General features: G+C 47.6%; 1 protein-coding gene and 1 pseudogene across 3 annotated transcripts; both read right to left on the bottom strand.

Moving 5' to 3' along the window:
* Window positions 1-5,486: 5,486 nt before the first annotated feature.
* On the bottom strand, window positions 5,487-14,763 carry HAUS5 (HAUS augmin like complex subunit 5). Of its 3 annotated transcripts, none has more exons than XM_045846748.1 (19): window positions 14,627-14,763; window positions 13,840-13,902; window positions 13,715-13,747; window positions 13,567-13,591; window positions 12,852-12,957; window positions 12,613-12,772; window positions 11,450-11,519; window positions 11,277-11,359; window positions 10,711-10,768; window positions 10,431-10,555; window positions 10,165-10,228; window positions 9,924-10,054; window positions 9,549-9,711; window positions 9,252-9,332; window positions 9,017-9,153; window positions 8,656-8,767; window positions 8,445-8,577; window positions 6,287-6,419; window positions 5,487-6,106 (listed from the first exon to the last, which is right to left on the bottom strand). In XM_045846748.1, exons 1-19 carry the CDS (start codon window positions 14,722-14,724, stop codon window positions 6,001-6,003), a joined length of 1,881 nt encoding a protein of 626 aa, XP_045702704.1. In that variant the 5' UTR covers window positions 14,725-14,763; the 3' UTR covers window positions 5,487-6,000. The 3 variants fall into 3 exon arrangements, with proteins under 3 accessions (XP_045702704.1, XP_045702705.1, XP_045702706.1); XM_045846749.1 differs by having other exon boundaries at window positions 9,924-10,051; XM_045846750.1 differs by lacking the exon at window positions 9,252-9,332.
* Window positions 14,764-19,149: 4,386 nt separating this feature from the next.
* Window positions 19,150-19,878, bottom strand: LOC123823874 (annotated as a pseudogene).
* Window positions 19,879-23,114: the final 3,236 nt, after the last annotated feature.

Raw genomic sequence — 23,114 nt, 5'->3', positions numbered from 1 at the left:
AAAATTGAACTGTAAGGAAGTCCGACAGCCAAGGAGTGAAAGTAGACATATTCATCCAGACCGGTAGGAGGGGCGGCTGAGCGGGAGGGATCCCAGCAAAGTGGCAGCTGGCAACCTGGGTGTGCAAGGCAACAGGCAGCAGCTGGCAGGCCCAGTGAGGCAGTGGATTGTGGAGGGGTGTGGCCCACAAGGGGGCTGGTGGACCGGGAGGTCCCACATTCGCATGCAGATAAACCAGGCGAAACTGGCGAGCAAGACCTCACAACCATGGTCCCAGTGCGGGGAAATACAGATTGAAAACACAGATTGAAAACACCTGTGGGTGTTGAGGTGCCGGGAGAAACTCCCAGCCTCACAGGCGAGTTCACTGGAGAGACCCACAGGGTCCTAGAACATACACAAACCCACCCACACGGGAATCAGCACCAGAAGGGCCCAGTCTGCTTGCGGGAAGCGGTGGAAGTGACTGAAATCCAGCACAGAGTGGAGCAAATGCCATTGTTCCCTTTCAGACCCCTCTCCCACACACAGCATCGCAGCCTAGTGACCCGTGTTACCCCGCCTTGGTGAGTACCACCCCTCACTACTTAACAGGAACATCAAGACAAAAAACAAAAAAATAACCCAAACAAAAGAACATATCAAAGCTCTAGTACAAATACAACTAAGCGATGAAGAGATTGCCAACCTATCAGATGCATAGTTCAAAACACTGGTGATCAGGATGCTCACAGAATTGGTTGAGCATGGTCACAAATTAGATGAAAAAATGAAGGCTACACTAAGTGAAATAAAGGAAAATGTACAGGTAACCAATAGTGATGGGAAGGAAACCGGAGCTCAAATCAATGGAGTAGACCAGAAGGAAGAAAGAAACATCCAATCAGACAAGAATGAAGAAACAAGAATTCAAAAAAATGAGGAGAGGCTTAGGAATCTCCAGGACATCTTTAGATGTTCCAACATCCAAATTATAGGGGCACCAGAAGGAGAAGAGGAAGAGCAACAAGTGGAAACGTTATTTGAATAAATAATAAAGGAGAACTTCCCCATTCTGGTGAAGGAAATAGCCTTCCAGGAAGTCCAGGAAGCTCAGAGAGTCCCAAAGAAGTTGGACCCAAGGAGGAACACACCAAGGCACATCCTAATTACATTACCCAAGACTAAAGATAAAGAGAGAATCTTAAAAGCAGCAAGAGAAAAGGAGACACTTACCTACAGAGGAGTGCCCATCAGACTGTCAGCTGATTTCTCAAAAGAGCCTTTGCAGGCAAGAAGGGGCTGGAAAGAAGTATTCCAAGTCATGAAAGGCAAGGACCTACATCCGAGATTGCTCTATCCAGCAAAGCTTTCATTTAGAATGGAGAGGCAGATAAAGTGCTTCTCAGACAAGGTCAAGTTAAAGGAGTACATCATCACCAAGCCCTTATTTTATGAAATGTTAAAGGGACTTTCTGAGAAAAAGAAGATAAAAAACATGTATAGTAAAATGACAGCAAACTCACAATTATTAACAACCACACCTAAAACAAAAACAAACTAAGCAAACAACTAGAATAGGAACAGAACCACAGAAATGGAGATCACATGGAGGGTTATCAACAGGGGAGTGGGAGTAGGAGAAAGTGGAAAAAGGTACAGAGAATAAGTAAGCATAGATGGTAGGTAGAAAATAGACAGGGGGAGGGTAAGATAGTATGGGAAATGTAGAAGCTAAAGAACTTATAAGTATGACACATGGACATGAACTAAAGTGGGGGATGTGGGTTGGAGGGAGGGTGGAGGGGAGTAAAGGGGGAAAATGGGACAACTGTAATAACCTAATTAAATATATTTTAAAAAATCAGTATTATATGAATAATAAAATCTATTGAATTCAATTTAAAATTTCATTGCAGTTCTTTTTATCTTAGGACCTATGTACCACTGGAAGCATTAACTAAAAGTACTGTTTTAACATCAGCAGAAATAATTCTTACCTGAAACAATTGTGCCACCAACTTTATACAGAATCAGGACATTTATTTCAGTTTGTTTTCAATATTTAGGTATTTCTTTTTTCCTTTCCTCATTTAAAAAATATCAGATGTTTCTAGTCAAAAGTATGAAAGAGGAGCATTTGAGATGTTGATTCTGGATGTTATCAGTTTTGGCTCAAACAGATGTTTATAATTTTTCTTAAAGTATGAAACAATGTACATTTTGAGATGTCTGGCTTCTGTCCCTCTGCTTTCTATCTTATTGTCTCCTGGCATGACTTGTTTGAAAATAAGTTGCAGATATCACCCTTAGTAGTTCAACACATACCCTCTAAGAACATTCTTCCATATAACTGCAATACCATTATTCTACCAAAGATATTTAAACAAGATACAATATTTTTCCAATACACAAATTTCTCCAGTTGTCCCAAAAATGTACTTCAAACCATTTTTTTAAACTTTAATCTTTTTAAAATTTATTTTTTAGAGAGTAAGGGAGAGAGAAACATGAATTTGTTGTTCCACTTATGCATTTATTGGTTGTTTCTTTAAAGGATTTTATTTATTTACTTTTAGAGTGATGGGAAGGGTGAAAGAGAGGGAGTGAAACATCTGATCTGTTGCCTCTCACCCGCCCCAACTAGGGACCTGGCCTGCAACCCAGGCATGTTCCTTGACTGGAAATCAAACCAGGAACCTTTTAGTTTGCAGACCAATGATCAATCTCCTGAGCCACAACAGCTAGGGCTATTGGTTGATTTTTGCAAGTGGATCCCACATTGCATTTGGCTGTCAATCTGAAACAGAACCAACCAATCCCCATTGATCTTCTGAAGAATACAGTCTAGTTGTTTTACACAAGGTCCCACAACTTGTATTTCATCCAGGATAGATTCCTAACAGTGGGATTGCTTAGGCAAAGAGTAAACATATATCTAGTTTTGTAACAGGGGACCCTCAGAAATGGGGAAGGGTGGAGAAGCGCCAAAGACAGCGCTTGCGTGTGTCACTGAGCAAACCAGATGATGCATACACACCCGAGGCAGCAAAAAGAGGCATTTAGTGTAGAGCTGGTGCCAAAAGCTAGGGAGGCGATTGGATGGGAGGGATGTACCCTCTCATATACTTGTGCTATGTGGGAGATTATGGGGGCCTTAAAAAGCATAGCATAGGGAAATGCAATGTGCTTTTGCTCCCCCATTCCCTGACTGGTGGTCCTGTGGCTGGGAGCTGAAGCTCCTGAGCTTGTGGACCTTCCCGGGAGGATTCCTCATGCCCCCATCTGAGTGCTGTAACACCTGCCTGGCCAAAGCGCAGCAGGTTCTGGTAAGAGGGCAGGGGCAAGTCAAAGCTTGGACCAGCGGGCTCTGGAAGCATGGCTGGCCAGCAAGCCCCAGGCCCCTTGCTCAGACGTGAAGCTATGGTGGCTGCTGTCTGTCCACGGTGCAGGCCTGTCAGGGGCAGCCCAGGAGCAGTCAGGGAATAGGCCCACACCCCTCTCCCTGAGAGCTCCAGGACTGACCAGGAGCACTTCTGGTATTAGGCTGGTAAGAAGGTGGTGGGGCTGGTGGGTACTGGGAGGTGATGTGGCTGGGAGGCAAGCCCTTAGCCCTTGTGTGTGGGAAGCCACTGTGGTGTCCACAGCCAGCTGCCCATGTACTCTTCTGGCAGGACTTTGCGGGGTGCCCACCAAAAAACTGCATATTTTTAAATAAAAACATTACTTTTTCCTTTCCACTGAACTCTTGTCTCTGGAGTTATTGCCTATGGGCAACAAGCAGTAGAACCCCACTAGTTGTTCGGTTACAGCTTTGCTGGAAATTTTCTCATAGGTGATGTCCCATGTTGTATGTCCACTGATGTATTATGAGCGCTATTTTCCCATAGTCTTGCCAAGAGTGAGCTGTCAAAATTTTGGGTTTCCTTTTCCCCAGTCTGATTGGAAATGTATCAAAGTGTGATTTCAATTTGCTTTCCTGTTATGATTTTCAGCATATTTTCTGAAAGTAGTCCATTTATATATTTTGCCTATTTCTCCAGGAACTTGGAATTTTTTTCTAATCTGATATCACACACACATGTGCATATACACACACTCCTTTAGGGAATAAGTTGCAAAATTTATTCCTAGTTTGTAATTTTTATTACTTTGCCCATTTTTTTTTTTTTGCCATACAAAATTTTGTTTTTGTCAATTTCCCTTTATTGCATCTGGGTTTTGAATCATATTTCAGAAAATTTGCCCAATCAAAGATAAAGTAAAACATAGTATGTTAGAAGATATACTATGGAGAAAAATTAAGCAGGGAGATGGGGCTGAGATGAAGAAAGGGAGGAGGGGGCACATAGGAAAGAAAATGCATAAAGACTCGGGAAGAATAGCCAGGGACAGAAAGAGCATTGGGAGTGAGGGTACTTTGGAGGTCAAGAAAGGAGATGGAAAGCTAGGTTCAAGATGACAAAAATGTCAAATCTGCCTAATTTATACACTTAACTACAACCCCAATAAACCCTCCATTTGTGTTTCTATTTCTTCTGGAGCCATGTTAGTTGGAAATGAAGTTCATTTCATTGGGAGAAAAAAGTAGCAAGAGACAGGAAAACCTTGAATAAGATGGCAACCAGCCATTTCAGATACTAAAAGGTATTACAGCCCTGACTGGTGTGTCTCAGTTGGTTGCACATCCTGAAAAGCAAAGGTTGCTGGTTTGATTCCTGGTCACAGCACATGCCTGGGTTGTGGACCAGGTTATTGGTTGGGGCATATGTGAAGCAACTGATGAATATTTTTCTCACACATTGATGTTTCTCTCCCTCTCTTTCTCACTCCCTTCCTCTCTCTCTAAAAATAAATAAAAACTTTTAAAATAAAAAGTATTACAAAGCCTGCATAATAAAAAAAAAACATGGGATGGCACACAGAAGACAGACAATAGGCTTGGAGAGAACTCAGATACAATTACTCACAGAAACTTAGTATGTGAAAAGGGGGCATCTCAAGTCACCCAGTTTTACTTTATAAAGTTTAGGTGGGTAAATTTCACTTTATAAATTGAAGAATAATTCACACAGTGAAATGCAGATCTAAAAAGTACAGCCTAAGGAGTTCTGATGAGTCAACACAACTGTGTAACCATACCACTCTCACCCTGTCCAGCCTACCCTGAACAATACAGGGTTGAACTGTAGAGGTCCACTTATATGTGGATTGTTTTCAATAATACATACAGTACTGTATATGCATTTTCTCTTCCTTGATTTAAAAAAATATTTTAGAGAGAGGGGAAAGGAAGGAGAGAGGGAAACATCAATGTGTGGTTCCCTTACCCCCCACTGGGGACCTGGCCTGCAACCCAGGCATATGCCCTGACTGGGAATCAAACCGGCGACCCTTTGTTTCGCAGGCCGGCACTCAATCCACTGAGCCACACCAGCCAGGGCCCTTATGATTTTCTTAATAACATTTTTTCATAGTGTACTTTACTGTAAGAATATAGTATATAATACATGAAACATACAAAATGTTTATTAATTGACTGTTTATGTTACCAGTGAGGCTTCCTTCCAGTCAAGAGCAGTCTATTAGTAAAATTTTGGAGCAGTCAAAAACAAAAGTTGTATGTGGATTTTCAACTGCGCCAGGGGGCTGGAATCCCTAAATACAGCGGTGTGTTTCATTGTTCCTGAAAGTAGGGACTTTTGTCCATTTTGTTCAGTGCTGGATCCTCAGTGTTTACAGCAGGTGCTCAATTACTTTAGGTTGAGGGTGACAGTGATGAGGGGAGTTTCAGGGGGACCTTGGGTTGGGTCCAGAGCACCGCATTGGCTTCGGTGGCATGACCGGACAGGAGTAAGGCAGTTGAGAGGAACAGCAGCACAGCCTGTGAGGGGGTGGCAGGTGTGGATAGAAACAATGGGCGACACACCCAGGCAATGCTGTCTTCCATGGTGGGGGCGTTGAGGTGTGAGGGTGAATGTGCTCTTGACTGCTGTTTGAGTCCCTTCTTCATCTGCACAGCTACTGCAGGGTGCTTTGGGCTTGGACCCAGCGCAGCTGCCACTGGGGCAGGGACAGGCCCTGGCAGAGCTCCCCAGAGAGGGCAACTTGGCCTGGCTGATCCCACCTGGGGAAAAGGATGATGTTAGAGGAAAGGCCTGGGTCTCCAGATCCTCAGTGGCTTCCCCACACCATGCCTGTCTGTCACCAGCCCCTTCCCCTTCCTCCCCCCTAAGCCCTGAGTTTGGCTTGTTCCACCCTGCTTGGCCCTACCCCCCATCACCAGTCCTCCACAGCCCCCTCTCACCAGTCCCCCACAACCCTCTGCAGCTTGGGGATTCGCTCCAGAGCTTGTTTCAGCAGGTTCTCCAGCTGCTTCAGAGCCTGCCACAGATTCTCTTTCTGCTCCTTTTCCTGGGATGCATGGATCTGCAGCAACTCTGCAGGTTAGAAGCCCAGGAGGTAGCATTGAATCCTCTGGTTCTCTGGTGCCTTTTAGCCAATGGGTTACCAAATACATCTCCACTTACCTAGTCTTGACCTCAGCATCTCTCCCAAACCTTTCCTTCCTCCCAGGTCCTCATCGCAGGGATAAGCCCACTGTCTCCTCCCTGCCCAACCTCATCCTGGATGCCTACCTTCCCCCTGACGGTCTGTCAGTGATAGGCCATCAATCCCCATGGCTTATCTCTCAGCTCCCTCCCCCTTCCCTACTCAGCCCCCATTCCCAACCTCCCTCCCAGGTTCCAGGCCTCAGCCTCCCACTCTGCCCCATCCTCTACATGACAGCCAAAGTGATCTTCCTGAGGCCTAACCTGATCCTTTCCTTTTCTTATTTGGAACCCTCCAAGGCTCCCCAGTGACCCTAAGACAGAGTCCAAACTCTTCAGCATTGTACTTGAGGGTTTGTATTATATGGCATTGCTCATTATTCCCCAGCAAAACCTCACCTACCCACCAAGGACCACTTGAGACATCATCTTTTCCCTTAGTAGCCCTTCCCAGCATTCCTCACCCCAAGGCTTTCTCCTCAGACTGCTGCAGCCTTTCACTCTAGCACTGTTTTCCCCTAGGGACTGTGATTAGATAGAGTCCTGTTCCACAGACCCAGAACAGGCCCAGCTTAGAGCAAGTGCAGACTGGCAGTATGATCAGACTCCTTGGGCCTGAATCCTGACTCCAACCCATCCTTGCCTTGTGACACTGGGCATAACACTTGCCCTTCTGTGGTCAGGTGAGTTTATCTGAGCCACAGGCTAGTTGAGTGGGGGCAGATTAGAGCACTCGGGAGATGGGACCTGGGCTTGCTGACAGGTTGAAGTTGGGTGGGTAGGGTTAGGGGTCTGGGAGGAATTAAGGATGACTCCCAGATTTCTGGCTTTGGCACCTGGATGAGGAGGGCAGGATCAGTTGTTGAGGGAAGGAAACCAGGCCTAAGAAAAACAAAACTGCTTTTGGAGCAGAGGGAACTAAGTCCCATTTAGATTCCACAATGCCATGAGGTGGGATGCAGCTGTGCTGGCTCTTGGGCCATTCCTGCACATGGCTCCCTGGCCATCAGAGAAGGGAAAGGCAGAGAGCCTGAAACTCAAAGGCCTGAAAATGGTCTCTTCCTACTTTGCTGACGGCACCCTGATTCATCATTTCACTTCTTTTGTCTATTTGATTCTTTGCTCTTTGGTTCTATCATGGGGACATCCCTGGGGCTGGACTGCTCTTGCCTTTTCCCCCACTGAGCTGCTGGGGGCAGCCCCTGGTAGGTACCCAGTGAGTGCTTGCTGGGGGAATCCAGCAATGAACAACTTTTCTGAGTTTCTGTTTCCTTATTGGTAAACTGAGTCTTACTTCCTTCCCTCATGGTAAGGACTGGAAGAGACTGCACTAGATCACACAAAATGATTGCAATCTCACCAGAGACACAGAGCGCTGACTGCATGTCCTGCACTGTTCAATGCCTTGCTTGGGTCACCTGACTATGTCTTCCCAGCAGCTCTATAAGGTACTATCCTTATGCTTACTCCACAGAGGAGGAAACTGAGGTACAGGGAGATCACACAAGAGGTAATGCTGAGAAGAGAATCTAGGCAGTTTAACTCTATAGCCCAGCTTTTAATTACTCAAGTATACCTTTGGATGGTGACAAATGAATACTTGGTAATTAGTGGGCAGTGTCACCTAGTGGTTAGGAGCAAAGACCCACCAGGAGTCAGACTGCCCGGATTCAAATTCTAGTTCTTCCATCTGGGCAGCTACTGAGGCCTGTGTCCATGTGCCTCCCCTATAAAAGGGAGAATGGCAGCACTAACACCCGGGGGCTGCTGTGCAGAAGAAAATAATGAACATGCTTAAAGCACTCAGTGCTCAGAAGGCTCTGTGTCAGCAGTGGGTGTTCTTTGATTAGTTCTGGAGGCTGACGGTCCTGGGAATGGGCAAGAATGCTAGACACGGAAGCAGTGCAGGCCTACCCTGGGTGGATGGTCCAGGTGGTAGGCTGGTCTTCATGTGGAGCTGATCCCAGCACCGGAGACTCCACTGGTCCTGGAAGAACAGAAGGTCCTGGCGAAGAGAAGCAGCCTTCGGGAGAAGCAGCTCTGGAGCCTGGAGGGAGGGGAAAAGGACAATCACCTTAGCTGGGGGTAGGGATGGGAAGATAGGTCCTAGGGGACAGGCACTCACCTTCCCTGTGGGGAGCCCCAGCATGTGGCTAAGCACCATGAGGCTGGAGCCCTGTGAGAATGCAGGATGAAGCTGGTGGATGGATGGCAGGACTGTAGGCAGGGGCTGCAATCTGGGGGGAAAGTCCAGGTTGGGTGCACTGAGAGGGAGTCTTGGGTTGAAGAGTTTGTGGGGGCTGAGGGGTGGGCTTGGGAAGTCCAGGAACTTGGAGGTGGGTCTGGGAACTAGGATTCCAGAGTGGAGCTGAGGACCTACCTGAGGGTGAGGTCTGGTAGCCTAGGGACATTTGGGCCTGGGATTATTGTCTTGGAGTGGGACAGTTCACCAAGGGAGGGGATATACGGGATGGCCCTAGTCTCACCCTCCAGGGCTGTGCTGGAGCAGCAGAAGGTGGGGCAGGTGCTGGGCCTCCTTTTCCAGACAGTGAAGCAGCTCCTGGCTCTGTGGTGTCACCGCCTTGGATGTGGGGACCACTTTTTGCTGAACCAGAGCCAGCACCTTTAGGGAAAGAAAAGGAGAGGGGCAGCCTGAGGTTACCCATCCCCATCCCTAGGAGACCTGGCCCTACCCAGACCTTACTCCAAATCCCAACTCACCTCCCCTGGGCTCTGGCACAGGTGCATCTTGCTGGCTGAGTTGCCCTTGATGAGCAGGCGGACCTGTTCCTGTGTCTCCCCCTGGACAGCCAGGAGGCCATTAAGACAGGTTGCTTTTCCTTCCCAACTCTCAGCCTGGGGCCCTGACATCCCCTTTCCACAGGTCTGCTTCCTCTTGGGAGATTCACCCTGGGCCTCTGCCCTAACCAGGAAGCCCAGTTCTGGATCCTAAGGCTCCCAGCCTCACTTTGACCCTCCACTAGGCCCTGCCATTTCTCCCGGAGTCCTACTTCTCACCACCAGCTGGCGCCAGTGCAGGATCCGTTGCTGTTTGGCCTGCAGCTCCTGTAGCAGAAGCTGCCGCAGTCCAGCAGCCTCCTCCAGTTCCTGGCTCTGGGCACACAGGGCCTTGAGCTCTGCCCGCAGGCCACAGTCTCGGAGCTCTAGCACCAATGCTTGCCTGGGGGACAAGCAGAAGAGAGCAATGGAGAGGAAGGTGACTAAGACTAACAGTGGAGGAGGGGAGATGACATTTGCAAGGATGCACAAGGAGAGCAAATGCATGGAGAGCACAGAGGCAGAGATGAGAGCCCCAAGGGCAGAATAAATCCAATATTCTGAGACCCCCGGGAGAGAGTTGGCCTAGAGGCCTCTGCCCAGGGAGCCCCTCACCTCTTGCAGGATCCCAGGGTACATTTCTCCACCTCTTCCATCAGGCTCTGGAGGCGCCGGGTCAGGATTTGATGCTCCTTCAGGAGGAGGCCCCGCTGGGTGACCAGCACACTCACAGCTTGCCAGCCCTCCTGGGGCAGGGGTACAAAGTTAGGGTGGCCATTGTCCCTGGAGGTGAGGGGATTGAGAGAGTCTTGAGATGAGAAGGGGATAGAGCCTGGGAAGGGTGCTTGGGGGTCACCTGGATGAGATGAACCACGGATGGCAGGGCCTGGCTGGCATCTGATTGGTCTGGTACCTGGGACCTGTGAGGGTGGGGGTGAAACTGCTGAGGGAGGGGCCCTGTCCCCTTGCTGGACACTTGAGAGCAATCAGTGTCAGCCCAGCTGAGTTTGGTTCCTGGATTTCAGTTCTGACCCTATCAGCAGATTACTGTGCCTGGTCTCGACCCTATCCCAGGTCACTTAGCCACCCGCCCTGCCTGCCTATGGAAGCACTACCACACACCTGGCTATCTCTGTATCTTGGAGCCTTTCCGGACTGCACAGGGACTGAATTTCTGCCTCCCGTTCTGCAGCCAGGTGTTCCAAGGCGGCCAAGACATGGCCTGGAGGGTGGTTTGTCAGCAGAGTCTGGTGCAGGGAGGGTTGAAGTCAGGGCAGGATCGGGGCAGGGGTGTGAACTGGGACCACATGAGGATGGGGCAGGGATGAAGAATCAGGTCCTGGTACCCTGTGGTTTGATCATGGGGCAGTGGGTGTGGCCTTTCCTGAGAGCCCCCACCTACCTCCACTGAGCTAAGCCACTGCTGGTAGGAAGTTCCAAAGTGGTCTTCTTGAGGGGTTCTGTGGGGTTATGGGAGGGGGAAAGAATGTTACAAGACTACCAATTCTTCCTCTAATGATCACCACCACCCTACAAAGTAGGAGCTGTGTCTGTCCCCAGTTTACAGATGAGGAAAGCAAGTTCATCTATGCTTGCTAATTTCCCTCTTGTACCAACTTGCTGGCCATGGGCCCTTTCACACCTGCTGCTTGCTTGGAATGCCCTCTCTACCTTTTACCTTTGCTAAGCTTCCTGACCAGAAAACCCATCCTCCCTGTTTCCTTACTCGGGTAGAGTGTCTCCTCTCAGTACCCAGAGCCTCTCAGGCTTCCCCACCCGCCAATAGCCCTAACTATGTGGGTTGTCACTGTCTGTGGTGAGTTTGTCTCTGCCTCTTCCCAGCCTGGGAGTTGTGTCAGAGCAGGCCCTGGGGCTAACACAGCCCAGAGGCCCAATGTCCGAGGAAGTAACAGACAAGTAACCCTTCCCAAAGCCTAGGTTCTTTGCAGGGTTTCTGAGGACACTCACGGGGTGCTGCCTCCTTTAGTCTGAGGAACCAGAAGGTTTTTCAGGAACTGAGTTCGGAGGGTGCATGCTGTTCGGACATCACTCTGGGAAGAGGATGGGACATTATGGGGAACCTGGGGCCTGGTCCACCTGACCCTAGACCTGACCCTTCCCCTATGGCCCAGGACTCTTACCAGGACCATAGGCTCCAGGCCCAGGGTTGCTGATGTCAAGGGTCCAAAGGTTACATCCATTTTAGCCTTCCTGGAGAGAGGAGTGCATTTGGGGCTGGGGTCCCTAGAGGGAGCTGGGAGAACAGATGTCTGTGTCCCCCTCCTGCTGCCAGCAAAGTTAGTCACAGGGATCACTGAGCCTGAATCTCAGAGGCCACCTCCAAAATTAGGCCACTGTCATTTCCTGGAGGGATCATTCCATTAGCCTCCTTATTGGTCTCCCTGCTCTCACTCTATGCAGTCTGTTTTCTCCACCCAGCAGTTAAAGTGATTCTGTTCAAACCTCAGACAGGCCATGTCACTGTTCTGCTTAAAACTCTCAAAACAATGTGATTTGTCCCCATCACCCTCAGAATAATAACAATGGAAACTCTCCTATTAAGTGATTTAACTTAATTATCATATCTACCATATAAAGTAGGTAATATTGTCCCCAATTTATAGATCTTAGAAACTGAGGCACAAACTTTGCCCAAGGTCACACAGCTCTAAGTGGTCAAGCCAGGGCATGAACTTGGCCTCTGAGGAGATTTCCAGTGGCTCTGTGGTGCTATGTGCACCTCTCCAACCTTACCTCCTTATTCTCTCCCTTTTGTCTGTGATGCTTAGGCTGAACTGTCCTCCTGGCTGTTCTTCCCATATGCCAACCTTAGGGTCTCTGCTTTTGCTGTCTGTCTTCATGGAAATTCCTTCCCCAAGTCATGTCACCTCCTCAGAGAGGCCTTCTCTGACCATCCTACCTAGAGGAGCCTGTCCTTCTCCCCTATTGTATCACCTTTTCTTCAAAGCACTTATCTCTACCTCCAATTGCAGGGTTTGTTTGCTTTCTAGTTTACCATCTGCCTCCTCTGCATCAAGTGTGAACTCCATGAGGGCAGGGTTGTCCCTTGTTTACTGTTCTTTCCCAGTGGTGCTATTCTAGATATATAGGTGCTACCATTCTAGGCACAAATACAGGTAGCTGAGATGACAAAATTTCCCTGGTCTTGTGGGCTTTAAATCCTAAAGAGTGGAGCTCAGAACTCTACAACTCAAGAAGGGTTAGGGCAGAGTACTGAGGTTTCTGAGGAAAACATCTTTCCACCCAGCCTGGTGCAGGCGGCCCCTGGGTACTTGACACCTACTTTTCCATGTCCTGCAGGTGCCTGAGCTGATTCTGTAGCCACTGCATGGGATGTTGGAGTCCATGTTGCTGTCTTCGCATGGCCCCAGCTTGGGCCCGGAGGAGGAGAGCACATCGCTGGGTGTCTCGCATGCTCTGCAGCGCCTGCTCCATGACCATGTCTATGTGAGGAACAGGCATGGCCATGAGTACTTCCCCAACACCTGTTCTGCTGCCCATCTATCCAGCCCTGTGGGTCACCCTGAGCCTCGGTCTCCTGATCCATCAGCTCCAAGCTCTGGTCTAACTCCTGGATCTCTGTCCGTAGGCGGGCAACAGCAGCTTCCAGCTCCAGCTTCCGACAGGCCTGGTGGGATCAGGTACAGGCTCAGGTAAATGGCCTGGCTGCAGCTCAGCCTGGCCTGATCAATCTTTGTGGAGCACCAGTTGTCTTTTCACCTGCCCGGCGGGGTGGCAGATTTTTCCTGGGCAGTTAACTGTGTCTGAATCTCTAGGCCCAGAGGAGCACTAGGATGCTATCCCGGCCCCACTCCTTTCTCCTGGCATTACAGCACCCTCCCAACACATTTCCTGTCTCTGCATTGATGATGACATCACATCTCTGTCCCAGTCCTTATTTCCTCAAAAGCTCCTCATCTAGGAGTCCTGAGGTCTTCTGAAAGCATTCCCCTAGATGTCATGGACCGCTGGCACACACTGAGTTCCATACTGGCCTCAAGCTCTCTCCCAAAGTAGTCCATTCTCCCATCTACCCTCACCAGATTTGGTGCCTCATATCTATGTCCTCCCCTTCCCCCCAGTTCATCCTGTCTCCCCTTGGACTATAATTATGAATACATGGATCAAGGCTGTTTTGTGATTCAGTATCCCCATTATCATCCAACACAAGGCTAAGCCAAAAGCAGAAGATCTATAGTCCTGTTTTTGGATGAAAGAAAATGTTGTAGCTTCTTACCTCTGGACTGTACTGGTGGCCATACCTGAGGAAATGAGACCAGAGTTAGGGGATGACAGAGGCTTCCAGAAGGTGTGAGGCTCTGGGTGGGGAAAGGGCTGGATGGGACTGGGGAAGATAGGAAGGGATAGCTTTGAGGATCAGTTACCAGAGTAGGTTTCCCTGGATCTTCTTGACGTTTCTACATTGGAGAGGTAGGAGGAAGAGGAGTTACTGTGGGACTTGTCTGTGTCCCCTCTCTTGCCATAGCCTCCCTTATGCAGTCAGGCTCACCTTTGGCTGTGCACGTGTCGTAAGACATAGGCCCAGATGTCAGCCCCCTGGCCCAGGCACAGCCTGTGGGGATAGCATGTAAGGGTGTGCCTGGGGCATCACACAGGGTGGAGGATCTTCATTCCCAGGGTGGTGGTGGGGGATAAGGTCTTTACTAGGGAATTCTTATTTCCAGGGAGGAGGGAGGATTCATATTTTTGGGGCCAAGATATTCTTTCCTAGGAGGGTCATGAAGGAGGAGGGATTTTCACTGGGCGCGCGGGTAGTCTTATTCGCTGGTGGGTGCTTCCTTTCTCTGTGGAGGGGATTACTTCCAGTCACTTCCAGAGGTGGGGGCAAGGGGTATACTGCCAGGAAGTGCTCTGTCATTAAAGTTTGTGGGGTATCACTCCTACAGATTTAATCTCCAGTGGGTGGGGTCCTCACTGGCGGGCATGGGTGGGTGGGGGGGGGCGGTGCTGCAGGGAGCCCTTCCTTACCCAGGAGATCCTATTTACAAATGGGAAGAGGGCTTTAATATCTCACGGAGGACCTTCACTGGTGCCAAGGACCTCTGGGCGCCCTCACGGGGTGCGGGTGGAGTGTGAGGGTTACCGTCATAACGTCCTCACTCAGATGCAATATCCTCTTCCAGGGTATACTACTCGGGGGTTGAGGGGAGCGCCCTTGGAGGTTATTCTCACTGGCGCGGAGGAGGAGGAAGGCGCGTCTTCAGTAAAGACGAGGTTGTCTCTCCCGGAGACACTCTCTCTAGGCTGGGGAATCCTCATTCCTGAAGGACCCTCACCTGCGCAGCGTCGACTCCGGCACCCGGGCAGCCTCCGGCGCCTCCATCTCCTCCGCCGCCCAGCAGAGCAGTTCCCGCGCTTCCTGTACCACCTCCATGACAGCGCCTCGGCCGCCACCTCCCACACTCACTTCAAGAGTGGCGCCCACCTCTGACGTCACCAGCGCGCGCACCGACTGTGACTTGATCAGTTGCCAGGCAAACCGGAGCTTCCGGGCTCTGCAGGGACTCGGAGAGGCCTTGCATCTCTCACTTCTCCACGATGAATCCCTTTAAATGAAGATGAAGGGGGCGTGGACAAAGCAGTGGGGCCCACTTGCTTTCTGCTTCCTCCCTCTCACTACCAACTTATCGCTTAAGAGGCGCCCTAATGCCTCGCTTGATTTTCTTGCCAAAAAGGAACTTTCATTCTAGCAGAATGAGAGCCAAGGAAGGAGATGCCAAACTTACAGCTCTTTAATTTCAGAAACAGGGTGTCTTAGGTCTGCGTGAAGGATAGAGGGCAGATAGCATGACCCTAATATGGCCCTGGAATGCTTTCTTTCAGAGTTCTTTGTCCTTACTGTTGACGGGAGAGACCTGGTTCTTGCTGAAGCATGTAAAGAATTACATATCAGTAAATCTAGTAGTATGTAATCAGTTTATTAGTGGCCTGTTCCCATGGAAGAGAGCAGGACTGGGTAGAGTAGGGGGTGAAAGGCAAAGTTTCAGGGCAAAGTAGGGTGAGAAAAGCAAGAGCAGCTGAAGACCAGAGTGGCAAGTCACTGGGCAGCCTGAGGCTGGGTGGCCAGAGGCCCTGTGGCCCAAGAGCCAAGAGCACCCTGAGCCCCCGAGAGAAAGTGAGTCCTTTGTTCGCAGGACTTATATAGTTGGTGGGATAGGAAGGGGAAAAAGTTACATATTGATTAATGGGTACATGTGGTGGCAGCTTTCCTGGGGGGATGTGACTACCCAAACTTAGGTATGTGTGGGGGTCTGTTAGCCCAAATCCTTATCTTGCTCCAGACCCCATTTGTTCATCTTATTGTAAAACAAATACGTGACAGGAGGCAGTCAATTAAATTTGGGGCACTTTCCAAAGGTATTTATGGGCTCTTTCTGTAAGCATCAGGGGACAGATAGTAACTAGAGGTAGGCAATTCACCAAAGTTGTTTTATGGGCTTTTTCTTTGGGTACCGGGGACCCTCTCCCACATTCAGGCCTTGGGATGAAAGCACAGTTTCAAGGCTTTCTTTCCCAGATAGTGGAAATGTCACATAGAATTTGAAGGACTTTCCTTCTTTCTTGCTAATATAGTGTTTCTTGTGATTTTGGAACACCTGGCAATATTATCAGACCAGGCTCAGTACTGCTGAGTTAGCGTGTGATTCCTGTCTCCTTCCTCCGTGCTGCCTCGGTTTACTGTTTAATCTACCTAATTGGTAAAAGGCATTTCCTGGCAACCAGGGTGCTCAATGCTGGCCAGTGACAGTATTACAGTCTCAGAGTTCTTCCTATGCTGTCTCCTGCCTCATTACCATTCCATCACATTTATGAGCCAACCCTGTGTGTGGGACACTGCAGGGGCTGAGACAGTCCCAGTCTTCATGCAACGGAGCTCACAGTTCAATGGGGGAATAGATGCATCACCAGGTGGGGAGGGTAGAAAATAAGCAACGGGGGTGGGTCAATTTGGGATTACAGGGAATATGAGAGGTCTGTGGGATGCCCCAGAAAGCACTAGGTGCTAGAGCTGGAGTTCTGGAGAGCCCATTGGCCTCAAATAGAGTCCTGGAAAATGGTAACATTCAGGGACCTTTCATGCAACATACTTGCCTAGGTCACCACTCTGCTCTTAGTGTCCAATACAGAGCTGTACTCTAAAAAGTTGTTGAAAAAACAAATGGAAGGGAGGGAGAGGTGGTGGAGTGACACTAAATCTGGGAACCCAGGGAGGAGGGTGGAGCAGAATGAGGAGTGGGGAGCAAGGATATTGCTGGTCCACAGTAGGTCCAGCGGAGCAGAGAGAAGATGACTGAGTGGATGTAATTGATTGGCTGTAGGGGAAGGGGATGGCAACCAGCATGAGGTCCAAGGCTCTGGGATGTAGAATAGGTGGAGCAGACTTTAAAATGGGGACATGAAAGAAAGGGAAGTGTTGGGGGAGGTACTGTTAACAATGTGGGGACTTATCCATATGAGGAATGAAGGATACGTCCTCAGTGTCTGGCCCAGGGACAAGGGGACCATGGGATCACCATTGAGATAACAGATTTGGGGGAGAAGCTGAGTCCAGCTTCAAATGCTTCATAAAGGCAGAGAAGTAGAAGAAGGTGTCAGGGACTAATGTTATCCAGGTGGGCTTTCTGGAAGAAAGATTAGCAGCTGCTATTCCATGATGCCTAATTTCACAACAGCTGTTTTTTCTCTCAAACATCTCCACCCTTCTGCCCCTTGTGAAGTATTTTTCTATTTAAATATCATTGGACAGGTGAATAAGAAGTTTCTTAATGGGTGTTGTTTTAAAAATTTTAATAGGCATTTTGAGATAACTGTTGACATTTTGGAGGGGGGGAACTGTTTTTAGGTCCTTACCTACTGCCATATACCAATGTAGGTCAAGATGGATAACTTTGACTTTATCCCTTCCCTCACTCACAGCATTCTAGAGTATAATCGAAAAAAAAGAAATATCAATGGACAGCATGTCTGCCATGGGTCTATGAGCCTTTCAAGGGGCTTTTAAAAATTATTGGCTGTTATACTCTGGTTTCTCTTCAGGTCGTATAAATCTTTCACCTTTAAAAAATCATTGGCTGTAGCCCTGGCTGGTATAGCTCAGTGGATTGAGCGCAGGCTGCTAACCAAAGTGTCGTGGTTCAATTCCCAGTGAGGGTACATGCCTGGGTTGCAGGCCATGACCCCCAGCAACCACACATTGATGTCTCTCTCTCTCTCTCTCTCTCCCTCCCTCCCCTCTCTAAAAATTAAATAAAATCTTAAAAAAAATTATTGGCTGTTAAGAGAATGAAAAGTCACAGGCTGGGATAAAATATTTGCAAAACATATCTGATGATGAACTTGGGTCCAAAATATACAAAGAACTCTTCAAACTCAACCCTAAGATAATAAATAATCCAATTAAAAATGGACAAAAGTTATGAACAGATGTCTCACCAAAGAAGATATACAGATGGCAAAGAAGTATATGAAAAGTTGATCAATATCATGTTATCAGGGAATTGCAGATTAAAACAATGATGGGATATGTCTAGATGTCTATTAGAATGTCTAAAATCCAAAACAACACTACTAAATGCCATTGAGGCTGTGGAACAACAGAACTCTCATTAATTGTTGATGGGAATGCAAAGTAATACAGCCACTTTGGAAGACAATCTGAATAGACAATGTACTGTTTGGTTACAATTATACAATATTCCAGAAAAGGCAAAACTATAGAGATCAGTAAAAAAGATCAGTAGTTGCCAAGGGAATCATGGGGTGGGGGCCAGGGTGAAGAGGTGAAGCAAGGAACATTTTCAGATGAGTGAAACTATTTTGTATAATATTGTAATGGTGGATACATCACATTATGCATTTGTAAAAAGCCATAGAACTGTACAACACAGAGTGAGCCCTAATGTAAGACACGGATTTAATTAGTAGTAATGCTTCACTATTGGTCAATTGTAACAAAGGTGCCATACTCCTGCAACTCTTAAAAAAAGCCACTTACAGGTTATTAGACTAAGATGTAAGAGCAGAGCAGATCTGGTCATGTGACTATCTCCCCAGCAGCTACTCACCATCTTCTCACTATTCCCCTCCAGTCTCTGTGTAGTAGTTTTGTGATATATGTCAGCTTGACTAGACTGAATTAACTATATCACGGAAATATCTCTTCTCCATGTGTCTGATTAGCATGGGCAAACTGATTCTTGGGCAAAATTTGGAGGTCAGAAGTGAAGCAGCTGCCATTTCTTAGATCACACAGCTTGTCTGGGTGGCTGGCTGCTGACTCATCATTTCTGCATAGGGCAGCAGCCAGGCCAGCAATTATTTCACCTTCTCCTGGATCTTCCTTCAACCTCTCCAACTCCTGGGCCAGGTGTGTGTTTAATCCATGATGAAGGAAGCCATCTTCTCCTGTGGATGCTCGTACCATCAAGGGCAGAAACAAGTTATTCCAGCCTGCACTAGCTTTCCCACACTTTACACACACAAAACAACAACTCTGCATCATCAAGTGTACTCACACATATTGAATAAAAGTGCAAAATGCACATAGGAGTGATTCACAGCAACCTGAGTTTAGGGACAGAGGGAGGGAGGAAGGGAACAGAGAAGAGGGGCCAGGGGCTTAATCTGTGTAATATTTTATTGCTAAAAATAAGAGATCTGATGCAGATAGAGGAAAATGTTCATATCTGTTAAATCTGTACATTACACAGGGGTCTGCTAGATTATTTTTCAGTACAGTTTGTAGATTTGAACGCTTTTTAAAAACAGGCTTAATTTACTTTATTTTTCTTGTGTAAAATTATGTGGTGGCCACAGCTGGAGCCTGGGTCCTCTGCACAGAAACTCTGGCATGGAGCTTTACAAGATGGTCAGTGAATTCCTGATAGAAAGACTGGGTAAATACAATCTCTTTCCAGATGTCAAGGGTGAGGTAGCTGTAGGTCTTGGCGGTGGCACTGAAGGTAGCATTGGCAAAGTTGCCCAGGGTGGCAGTGCAGTCCCTGGCTGAGATGTAGTGGTTGTTGACACCAGCCATCAGCAGCAGCTTCTTGTGCACGGGGCTGAGACAATGCCAGTGCCCCTGTGAGCAGGGGTGAGGCACATCAGCACAGAAGCACAGTGGCTGGTCACCTTGCAAGGGACAGTGTGGGGCTTGCCAATCTTGTTCCTCCAATAACCTCACTGCACAGGTACAATCAAGAGCTTGGCTAAGGTGATGGCCCCAATGGATGGCAGTGGCTACTTCCTTGGATCACTTGAACCTGGTCAGCACAGGTCTACTTTTGCACAGGCATAATCTTCAAAACCTCCTTCTTGAAGGGTGCCTCCAGGAAAGTCAATGATTCCTTGATGGGCAGGGAGAAGAGACAAATCTCCTCCAGGGATTTGACCTTCATGTTCTTGACCAGACAGCCCAACCTGATGACAGGGATCCACTCCTGGTCCTTGGCTTTGCTTCTGTGAGCTCCACAGCCTCAGCCCAGCCCTGACCACAGCCATGACCTCGATTCTGGATGCTGCTGCCAAAGCCTCCATGGAAGCTGCCACAGTACCTCATTCCAGGGCCCCCAGAATGCCGGGCCCTCCTGCAGCTCTAGTGTTATCACCATTTGGTGTTTTATTGGAGAAGAAGCAGATTTGAAACCTTTATCTAAATAGATTAAGAAATTTAAAGTTTTTAAAAAGTGGGAAAGAACATTCTAGTTGTTCTATGGAGGGTGGATCACAGGAAAAGACTGAGGCTGGGGCAGGAATAATGATGATGGGGTTAAAGTGTAGCAGGAGGCAGGTGGGAGAGATGCTGAGGCCAAGTGGAGAGAACTTATCCACAGGTTAAAACTTTTCCAGAGAGGAGACCAGTGTTCTCATTGGGACAGTACCTTCCTTCCACTTCTGGGGTTTTATTCCTGTAGATTTGATTCCTTTGCTGCTTCCTCAATCGCCCTTATTTCTTATCTCCAATAGCTATCTCCTCCTCACGTGTGCCATCCCAGGAAAGCCTTCTCTGCCCCACCTCCCCCAACACCAGGTTTGTTGGATTACCTCCTTTGGACCAAGAGCTAAACCTCTTTTTGGGATTATGACTGTCTGAAAACCCAACTCAAAGTAGTCTTTTCCCTCCTGAAAAAGAAAAATCTTGGCTGATATGGTTCACTGGAAGGCAGTTATATGAGCAAAACCTCTGTAGTCAGACTAATAACATTTGAATTCTGATTCCATCACTCACAAGCTGGATAACCATGGGCAAGTCTCTCAACCTTTCCGGCTTCAGTTTCTGCATTTATGAATTGGGGACAATAACAACACCTACTTTTCAATGTTGTTGCAGCATTTAAATCAGATACTTTGAATATTGTTTGAACACAACTGACTGTTCAATGACTCTCATGATGATGATGATGGTGATGTCATTGAGGACCCAGCTTCCTGTTCCTCCACTTAAAAAATTTGGCATACATTATGTTTATTGTATTTTTCCATCACAATTTATCCCCCTTATACCCTCCACCTCCTGTAATCACTACACTGTTGCCCATGTCCATGAGTCCTTTTTCCTTTTTGCTCATCCCTCCACCCACTAACCACCCCTGCCCCAGACTGTCAGCCTGCTCTCTATCTATGAGTCTATCTCTACTTGACTTGTTCCTTCAGTTTGTTCATTAGATTCCACATATGAGTGAAGTCATATGGCATTTGTCTTTCTCTGACTGGCTTATTTCATTTAGCATAATGTCATCTAGGTCCATCCATGCTGTTGCAAAGGCTAAAATTTTCTTCTTTTTATGGCCAAGTAGTATTCCATGGTGTAAGTATACCATACTTGTTTTATCCACTTATCTACTGATGGACAGTTGGGCTTTTTCCAGATCTTGGTGATTGTAAATCACACTGCAATGTACATAGGGTGCTTATATTCTTTTGAATTAGTGTTTTGGTTTCTTTGGATAAATTCCCCGAAGTGGAATTACTGGGTCATAAGGCAGTTCCATTTTTAACTTTTTAAAAGATTTTATTTTTAGATTGGAAGGGAGGGAGAAAGAGAGGGAGAGAAACATCAGTGTGTGAGAGATACATCGATTGGTTGCCTTTTGCATGCCCTTAGCTGGGTATGTGGCCTGTAATCCAGATATGTGGACTGACTGGGAATTGAACCCATGATTCTTTGGGTTGAAGTTTAGTACTCAGTCCACTGAGCCACACCAGCCAGGGCTCAGGCCAGGGCTTTTAAGAAGCAGGTGTGAGTTCTTCACTCTTCTTCTGTCTAGACTCTGAGCCCTTAGGAGATGGTATAATCACTAAGTGGAAGGAGCCAGGACCCTTGACTTTATATGTGGATCATCAGATGTATCCCATTGGTAGGTTCTGTGAGGGAGAAATAAGCTAGTTTTCGAGCTACTTATTTGGTGGAGTTTATTTGTTACAGCAGCTAACAAGGCCCTAAACAATATACCCTGTAGATCTCATTCTTCCCTCCCATTGTATCTCAAACTGTCTGGGATTGTGGAGTAGGACTAATTTTTTGATACCTCCTTCAAGGAGTCATCGGCTGATCCTTTGTTCTATACCCAATTAGACAAGTCTCTTGATGATATACTTGAGTGTCATGGCAAATTGCTGTAAGCACTCACTGGCAATTTCTTCACTTATCTTGTTAAAAACCATTAACAGTGGCGGTCCGGTACTGGCATTTCTTTAGCTTATGGCCTCTCCCCCCACCCCCTCCCCCACCCCACTCATAATGTTTTCCATCCTCTGTAATTATGTTGCTTATTTAAAGTTCTATTTGTTTACAGTTTTCTTCCCCACTGGAATGTGGCTCCATCAGAAAGAGGTCTTATTTATTTTTCTCTGTTGTGTTTCTAGCTCCTAGTACAGTGCTTGTTATATTGTAGATGCCTAGAAAGTAATGAGTGAACTTGATGGCTGGGGGGAGGAGGGAGAGAAGGCAATTTATACTTATTATAGAAAATCTGTACAATCAGAATATGAACCAAATTGTAACCAAAAAGCTCACTGACAGCTGCTTAACTTCCTGGTTTTCTGGTAGACAATAAGCACTTCAGATTAGGTCTGGCCTTTACAATCTACCTTCTTAAGTTTCTTCCATTAGAAATTAGACTGCTGTGGATTGTTACTGTCTGGTGATCTGTCTTCCACTCTGGTTTACAAGTTCTATGGGGGTAAGGCTCTGTCTCCAGAGTCAGGCAGCACGGTCAAGGCCCTTGGTTAATGTAAACAGATGGGGGGCATGAACTCATGAATGTTGGCAGGAGGGGAGGCTGTCCTGGGGACACAGTGCCCTTACCCTGTCTCCCGTGGCCCTTATCCCTTGGCAGGGTCCTGGGATTGGCCTTGAGCCCTGGTCCAAGGGACTGCCTGAGCTACCACTTCCTTACCTATCAACCACCTCAAATTGCAGGCTCAGACTAGCAACATTTGGCATTCCAGGCACTCCAGGCTCAGCAGGAGTCCCATTTGGCCCAAGCGTATACTCAGAGCCAAGGGCAGTAGCACAGTTGTATATATTTGTTGGTGTGTTCATGAACTGAAGAGGATGTTACCGAGAAAATAAGTCCATCATGTAGAAGATCAAGAGGATCAGTGTGATGAGGCTTCCCATAACAATCCCCAAAACTGCAATGTAGAAGACTTGGTGGGAGGTCTCAGCTGCTAAGGCTCGTTCATTCCATTTGTTGCTGTGCCTTGTCTGATTTGAGGGGAGAGGTAAAACAGGAATAGATGGGCTTAAAAGGGTTATTGTAT

This window comes from Phyllostomus hastatus, unplaced genomic scaffold (genome assembly GCF_019186645.2).
Source record: "Phyllostomus hastatus isolate PE091 unplaced genomic scaffold, TTU_PhHast_1.1 phas_contig_5, whole genome shotgun sequence".
Taxonomy (NCBI): Eukaryota; Metazoa; Chordata; class Mammalia; order Chiroptera; family Phyllostomidae; genus Phyllostomus; species Phyllostomus hastatus.
This window is presented reverse-complemented; position numbering and strand designations above follow the sequence as displayed.